This window comes from Chrysochloris asiatica, unplaced genomic scaffold, assembly GCF_000296735.1.
Source record: "Chrysochloris asiatica unplaced genomic scaffold, ChrAsi1.0 scaffold00135, whole genome shotgun sequence".
NCBI classification, from domain to species: domain Eukaryota; kingdom Metazoa; phylum Chordata; class Mammalia; order Afrosoricida; family Chrysochloridae; genus Chrysochloris; species Chrysochloris asiatica.
Genome location: NW_006408653.1, coordinates 6,075,567 through 6,084,237, shown reverse-complemented (window position 1 = coordinate 6,084,237; position 8,671 = coordinate 6,075,567). Strand labels below are relative to the sequence as shown.

The 8,671-nt window shown below is 34.3% G+C and overlaps 1 protein-coding gene across 1 annotated transcript in view; it reads left to right on the top strand.

The window, feature by feature from the left end:
• ATP11B (ATPase, class VI, type 11B) overlaps positions 1-8,671 on the top strand; it is a 129,074-nt gene that overhangs the window by 73,249 nt on the left and 47,154 nt on the right. Inside the window, exons 20-23 of the mRNA XM_006869816.1 lie at positions 793-946; positions 4,483-4,585; positions 6,843-6,988; positions 8,061-8,120. Of these exons, the coding sequence (XP_006869878.1) occupies positions 793-946; positions 4,483-4,585; positions 6,843-6,988; positions 8,061-8,120 (463 nt within the window). The remainder of the gene's footprint in view (positions 1-792; positions 947-4,482; positions 4,586-6,842; positions 6,989-8,060; positions 8,121-8,671) is intronic.

The window sequence follows — 8,671 nt, the reverse complement described above, 5'->3', positions numbered from 1 at the left end:
GTAGTTTCGAACTGCCGACCTTGAGGTTAGCAGCCAGATTTGTAACCACCATGCTATTGTTGTTGTTAAGTGCCATGGAGTCGGTTCTGACTCATAGCGACCCTGTACAGGGTTTCTGAGGCTGTAAACCTTTACGGGAGCAGAACGCCTCATCTTTCTCCTGTGGAGCAGCTGGTAGTTTCGAACTGCTGACCTTGTGGTTCACAGCCTGATTTGTAACCACTAGGCTACCAGAGCTCTTTAACTCTGTAGGATAATACTACGCTATAGGATCTACTAAATATATAACTATTTATATTTCTATTTTTGTAAGACTTTCTAACCAAAAGCCTAGCCATTCTTATTTGTAAAAATATACTTTATCACATTGTGTTATAATTCACAGCTTAGAAAATAATAGTTATTGTATCTGCTATATCAGTTATTATAGCTACTATATCAGTTCACTGTAAAATTGAATCTCATCTATTTTACTCCTGGTGTTCTAGTGTGGTGCTGCAGGATAATGTGCTGGGCCACAAGGTCGGCAGTTCAAACCCACCAGCCACTCCTCGGAAACCACCAGGTCATTAAAAGACAGAACTGACTTGATGGCACATAATTCACTGAATCAGTTCTGTTTAATCTGAATTTTCATGTCATAAGTTTGAGTTTCTTACCTGACATGTTTTGATCTTGTAATAATAAAGTCTGTAAGTTCATCTTTCAGTAAGACTTTTTTGTTGACTATGTGAGTATAAATAATGCGTGTTCAAAGTACATTATAGAGGATATAATTATTTTCTCTTTTAGAATTACAGAGGATCATGTGATTCAGCATGGGCTGGTTGTGGATGGAACTAGTCTGTCTCTTGCACTCAGGGAGCATGAAAAACTATTTATGGAAGTTTGCAGAAATTGTTCAGCTGTATTGTGCTGTCGCATGGCACCATTGCAGAAAGCAAAAGTATGTATGAGTTGTAATAAGTTCCAGAAAGGTATTTAGATTTAATGGGATTCTCTAAAGATAACACCTTACCTACTTCTGTTAGGTGACGTACAGTGTGTGTATCTAGCACATTAAGAATTTGAACCACGTATTTTCAGAGTGAATATTAAGGTTTCAACTATTCATAATGACCTAGAAAGTCTGTGATAGGTAGCAGTTTGTGATTTTACTGAGACAAATTTGAATTGGGGCACTGGGACTTCATTCATTTGCACCTTCAAGTGACTGTCGATCTCTGCTTATTCCTTTAGTCTCATGAATTGATAGTGTATCTCCTTATTAAAATGGCTATCAAGTCATAAATAGAACTTTAGTAAATTGTTGGGAAGTCCGTTAACTTGTGTTATAAGGCTATGAGCAGAAAACACCTAAATTACAACTCTGATTCAGGTGACATCCTAAGACATTTTTTTGTAACTCCAAATTTGGAATTTGAAGTCTTAAGCTATATCTTTTATGAATATCCCTTGGCATACACATGTAGACAGTTATTTTATACATACTGTTAAGTTGTTAGTGCTGTCAAGTTGAGATTCATAACGACCCTGTATAAGGTTTCCGAGGAGCAGCTGGTGGGTTTTGGTTAGCAGTGCAGTGCTCATCCTGCAGTCACATACCAGGACTGTCGGTCTAATAAATTAGACTTTTTGGGTGGAAAAGCACTGGACTGTGAACCAAAGGTCAGCAATTTTAGCCTGTCAGCCACTCTGCATGAGAAAGATGAGACTTTCTGCTCCCACAAAAGATCTAAAGCCTCAGAAACCCTTCAACAGTCTCACTATGAGTCAGAACCAACTCCCTGGCACTTAACAACAACAATTGCTATAATTCATGTATCTCAGTCTATGGAAACTAAAACCAGATACTAAACATTGTTAGTGCTTACAGATGTATTAAAATTTTTTAAACTGGCACGGTCAAATAAACATTGGACTGCTAACTGCAAGGTTGACAGTTCAATTCCATCAGCTGCTCCTCAGAAACTCATACAGGATCGCTTTGAGTCAGAACTGACTTGCTGACACCTAACAACCACAACAGAAAAAGATGCTTACTATGAATGTACCTTAATTTCTCCCACATCTTTCCCTACAGATATGCATACTGATCTTTTTTTTAAGTTTTTATTGTGAATTGAGTGATAGTTTACATAGGAGAACATCAGCTTTACATTCATCCTGTTGTATTTCATTTCATTGCAATGATTACAGTCCCCTCAATGCATCATCATTCAGTAGCATTTGCTTCCATTCCCTCTGGGTTTTTGTTTGTTTGTTTGTTTTTTATGTATAACGAAGCACTCAGGGATATGTAACCATTCACACAGCCAAAGGGTATATCCTGCAAGCCTGCCCACTGGCTGCCAGCACACAGCCCCTCTCCCTCCTTGAGTCCAGAGTCCCCACCCGCTCCGTCTTTCCACGTCATTGTCTCTGCCTCCATTTCTGGCATTGTTGCTTTTATGGGTAGGGTCCCACACTCTGCTCTTCTCCCTTGATGGTCCCAGGGTCCTCCGCTCCTGGACTGCAAGATCAACCACTCCCCTTCTTTTGTTACAAAACGTCTACCTTTACATTTGCAACATTCACAATCAGCCCTGATAGCAGTTATTCATTATTGAACAAGAGTCTCATATCCATCTCCTTTCACAAGTCCCACATAGACAGATTGGAAACACTCAGTGGAGATTCTGTCTTCCCCCACAACCTCTTGAAAGCTCGTAAGCCAGTCATTTCATGCCTTTGTAGCCTCCCCCACCATTTTGGGTAGCCAATGTCTTAAGTTGCCCATCCCTGTTGACCCTGTATACCAAGGGAATAGGAAATGATCCTTGCTGTAAAAATTTGTTCCCTCTTTTAAGCTACTAAATCTATAAATATAGGTCAAGTTCATCAAATTGTAGTGGATTACACATTTTTTCCTCGTCTTTCTTACACTGGTCTTTTTTATGATGTATTTTGTTTTAGTGTGCAGACATTATATTTATAAAAATGTAAATCCCTTATTGATAGAATTAAAAACTCAAATTAAGTATTGTATATTTCTTATTTCCCACTATCTTTATAGTGAATGAGGGGAAGGAAGGGAACATTTGTTTGTTTTTCAATGAACAAGGAAATATTTATTGCAAATAATTTGTTACACCTCAGTTTAACTATTCTGGCATCTCTGTTGAAACATAAAAATAGCTTTACATAAGGAAAGTTTGTTCTAATGGCATGTTAATATTATAGTAATATTTTGGTTATTTACCTTTATAGAAAAAACAGCTGGAGAATAGAATCTAAATAAACTAACCATAGAAATAGAGGCCTACAGAATTGTAACATTTGTGTAACACTAGTATGCAAAAATTACATAGTAGTGAATTTTTAATGCTTTACCTCTCTGTCCCACCACAGTTGTAAAAATAACAGTATAGAAACCAGCAGTTGCTTTGGGGTCATGAGGTTCCTATTCTGTGTCCCAGAGTTGTAAGTGGGAGGTGAAAGGATATTATGACTAGTGATCACACATTACATATATATATATACACTTCAACTCTAGAAAAGTATTACATAAAAAATTTTTCATTTTCTGAAAAGAAAATAACCATTCTAGGGTCTGATTTCGTCATGGTTGATACTACTTCTTTCTTTTCTAAGAAGTAAGATTGTCTCCTAACATAAAGTCTTCTATAGAAAGATAAACTAATGAAAACAAAACATTCGCAAACTACACACAAAAAACCCCATTTCACAGTGTTCTTTATTCCCACTAATATGACCACTGTTTGTCAAAGAACAGATGAGGAGTCTTGGGTTCAGGTAAGTGACTTACCTGCAGGGGCTGGCTGCAATATGGTAGGTAGGTAGATGTCTTAGGCTACAGAGTGCATGCCCTTTCTTCACTGCTGTGCTATTTTGTCTGTTGTCTATCACATATTTATTTAATCAAGTATTGTGTTTCCCTGTATGTTAGTTTGAAGTTCTGGTGTGGTGCTGTAGGGTAAGCACTGGGTTGCTAACTGCAAGGTTTGCAGTTCAAATTTACCAGCCACTCCTTGAGAAGTCTGTATAGGGTTGCTATGAGTCAGAACTGATCAGACAGCACTTCACAAAAACTGCAACATTTTAGTGTACACAAACAATATATATTTAATTTAAAAATAGGTCTGAACTTCAGATCTTTGTAATCTTAGAATTGGCTAAGTAAAATTGTAATATTTTAATACAATTAAATTACACTTAAAAAAATTTAAGCTATATATAAAAGAATCTTTCTTTCTGTTATAAATTAGAAAGATAATCTACTTTGTTATGACATGTATGAAGGATACTCTAAAATCTTACTAGAGGCATCTGAACCCCACTGTAGAATATTATCTCATACTTAATGTTTTTCTTTACTGTTCTTACTACATAGTCAATTCAGGAAAAGTGGGCTTTATACAAATCAAATATAGCAAAATTGTAATTGTATCATCATGAACTAATTAATTATGTGTCTTTCAGGTAATAAGATTGATAAAAATCTCACCTGAGAAACCTATAACATTGGCTGTTGGTGATGGTGCTAATGATGTAAGCATGATACAAGAAGCACATGTCGGCATAGGTGATTAATTTTTTTCCCCTGAATTTATAAAGTTGATATAAATATTATTAGGTAGTTTCCAAATTACCTTTTGTATATAAAAGTGCAGTATCAAATATGTCAATAAAAGCTAAATGCAATATTATACTGTATCACCATCTGTTCCCATCAGAAGACTAGTATAATTAAGCCCATTGTATAGAATATTTTATATCCAAATTTTAAAGAAAAGAAATACCACTTTAATGAATTTCAGCTTTGCCAATTCTTCTTCATAATAAAAGTAACTTTTTATGTGCCATTTGATACTTCCTAAAGTTATGGCACTGTGGCTTAAAACACTGCACTGCAAGGTCAGTTTGAACCACAAAGCTGGTGGCTCAGACTCACCGGTAGCTCCTTGGAAACCCTATACTAGGTTGCTGTGAGTTAGAACTGACTCAATGGCACTTAGCAGCAAAAACAACCCCAAAGTAGTTTTACACGTTATTTTATACAATGTTAATTGATATCCTTTGCATTCTTATGCATAACAATACCAGGAGCTTTAGAAAGTCCAAGGAAAAATCCATTACCTTGTAGTTTAATTTTTCCACAAAGTTGTTGAAGCCTTGTATTTTATGTGTGTGCCTATTGACCTAATAATTATGCTTCCAAGAATGCTAAGAAATTAATTTAACATGATGATGTAGATCTGTATTGTAAACGATATCCATAATGTATTTCGTGGCAAAAGCAAGTTACATAGTAAGTAATAATAGATTTTAATTCATGTCTGTATATATATTACATACACATATAAAGTAGGTAGAAAGAAAAAGTCTAAAAGATCAAAAGCAGTGGGGATTTTTCTAGGTGTTAGGATTATAGGTAACTTTATGTTTTTTGGTATATTTTGATCCTTTGATGACCAAAATTTATATTTTTTACTTTGAAAAATAATTTTTGGGAACTGCTATTGGTATGAAAAATTAAGCTTGGCAATAACTCTTGAAACTCGAAGATTTCTTATAATCTTTAAAAAAGTACTCATTTTTAAGGTAAAATTATATGGTGACTTCAAATAATAGTGTACTTTTCTTTAAAAAAAAATATACTGTATACTTTTAAAAAGCACACTGACTTATTCATGAACATTTTAAAACCGTTAAACTGCTCATTTTTTGCAAGGTTCAGATTATTCAATATGAATCTTTTCTGTGTTCATTGGCAATAATTATGTTAAAACTCTTTTATAGCTCTCTAAAAATCTATCAGGAGTCTCTATCACACATAAATGTGTGTTTATTCATGTAATATGTTGATGTACCTGCTAGTTTCAGAACTTTTTTGTAACTTCTTGTGAATTTGGTGAAGATTTATAGGACAGATCATCAATTGTTGAATTTTACATTTAACTATATATATTTTGTTTCATCTCATTACTTGTAATTTTCTGAATGTAAAGTCATTTATACCATTTTATCCATGTTTCAGTATCAATTTTATTTTAATTATACTCTTTATTCTAATTCTTTGAAAATTAGTGTGAACCTCTATTATGTGTTATATAAGGAGCCTGGTAACACAGTGGTTAAGCAATCAGCTGCTAATTAAAAGGTTTAAAGGTTGGTGGTTCAAACTCACCTACTGTTCTGCAGAATAAAGTCATGGCATCTTTGTAAAGATTACTGCCTTGGAAACCCTATTGGACCTTTTTGCCCAGTCCTTTGGAGTCCTGCTGTGACACTGTAGTATAAGAATTGGACTGCTAACCACTTGGTCAGCAATTCAAACCCACCAGCCACTCCTCAGAAACCTTACACAGAGTTACTATGAGTCAGAATCTATTCAGTGACACTGACAGCAACAACAGCCAGTTCTGTACGGTTGCTCTAAGTCAAAATCAACTCCACAGCAGTGGAGTAGGTTATATATGGTATAGAAGCTTTGGTGTGGTACAGTGTTTTTAAGAGCTAGGTTACTAAACCAAAAGATTATTAGTCTGAACCCAGCAGCCTCTCCACTGGGGAAAGATTGATAGACAGCATCTGTAAAGATTTATAGCCTTGGGAGCTCTGTGGGACAGGTCTACTTTGTCCTATAGGGTCACTATGAGTTGGAATTAAATCAACAACAATGGTTTTGGTTTCTTGGGTTTTTACTTGGTTTGTTGGTATATGCTATATATATTAGGATTTAGTGTTAAGTCCAGGTTCAGCTGCTATGATATTGGCAGATATATCATGAAAATTATACCATAATTACCAGTAAACTTGCTTTGTTCCTTTTATTATAGGAATCATGGGTAAAGAAGGAAGACAAGCTGCAAGAAACAGTGACTATGCAATAGCTAGATTTAAATTCCTCTCCAAATTGCTTTTTGTTCATGGTCATTTTTACTATATTAGAATAGCAACCCTTGTACAGTATTTTTTTTATAAGGTGAGTTTCATGATGATATTTTAGAAACAATTACTATAAGGATAACTTGATATTATAATGTAAGGAATATTATCATATATTCTTTAAAGATTTCTATAAGTAAAAAAATTACAGTTTAGGGAATATGCTTTAATACAAAGTAGATCAGTGGTTGTTTGGTGATGATGGGGGAGGTGATAGAATTGACAGGAAAGAAACACCAAGAAACATTCTGGGGTGATAGAAAATTTATACATTGGTTACATGGGTACATTTATCAAGGTCATCAAAATATGCCCTAAAAATTGATAATTTTTTTCTATGCAGATTAGAATTAAGTGAAGTTGAGTGCTTTTAAAGTCATTTTGTCTTGAACCAGGAATAAATGTTCATTTCATTTAACTCAAATATAATGGTTTCAAGCAGAGATCACTGTGTCTGTGTGAAATGGATGGTCCTTTGATAGTCTAGTGAAACCTCTGACCTCCTTAGTTTAGAGTTTTTATATACACCAAATAAAACACATAGGATTACAAGGAGACTAATTATGTTGAAATTCTGCTCTCTCTCTGGGCCTCGGGGGGAGCATAGGGGTTGTTGGAACTCATGTTAAAAACCGCTGGCTACTGAGACATTTAATGGACCAGAATATCCTCCTATATTGCACCCATTTCCACAGTTAAGTAGGATAACTACAAGCCAATGAAAGAGCACAAATGGATCGCATATTGTTCATAGATAAAGGTGGCAGTTTTCTTCTAGTTTATTCTACCTTTTACTTGCAACATGAGTATATTGAAATAGGAAGTTGTTTTGATAATTCCATGTATTGTGTGTTTAAAAGCTTTTTGCATTTTAAAACTATTACAGCCTTATGTTATTACTTATACTATATGTGAAAAATACTGAATAATAGTTGGGAAACTTTGAATTCAAGATTATGTATTGCTTGGAAATGGTAGAGGCCAAGAATTTTTTTAAATACTGCTTTACCAAAAAAGAAGCATAAAATCAGTATAGTGAAGGTATTTTTAGAAATATCTCTTGTAGACCTAAATATTTTAACTATTTCTCATTTAATTTTGTTTTTCAGAATGTGTGCTTTATCACACCTCAATTTTTATATCAGTTCTACTGTTTATTTTCTCAACAGGTAAGTAAAGAGAAGTTTGTGATTTGTCCTTTCAGAATGAAATATGTGTGTCCAATTTTAATACACATTTAGAAGGCCTTTGTCCATATTTCTTAGTGCTGTAGGTAACCAGACAAAAAAATTTAAAGTTTAATCAGTATAGTATTCATATTATTTATTTATTTTGGATTTTGGTTTGAGATAAGTGTTGATACTACAATAGATTTTTCTCTTCTACACCTTTTTTTTTAAGTGTTTCATAAACCTTATCTCCTGTGTTCTTTCTTTTTTTTTTTTGAGGTTTTTATTGTGCATTGAGTGAAAGTTTAGTTTACAGGGCAGATCATCTGTTTTACAGTCAACAAATCATACACCTTGTTTCGTTACAATGATTATAATCCCCTCCATGTACCATCAGTTAACAGTATTTCTCTCTATTCACTTTAGCTTTTTTTTTTTCTCTAAGAAAAAAACAAAACACTCAGGCATATATAATAATAATTTACACCTCTGAATAGCAGATTCTGCAACTCAGCCTCCAGGCCACTAGCTCTTAGTCCCTCTCTTCCCAT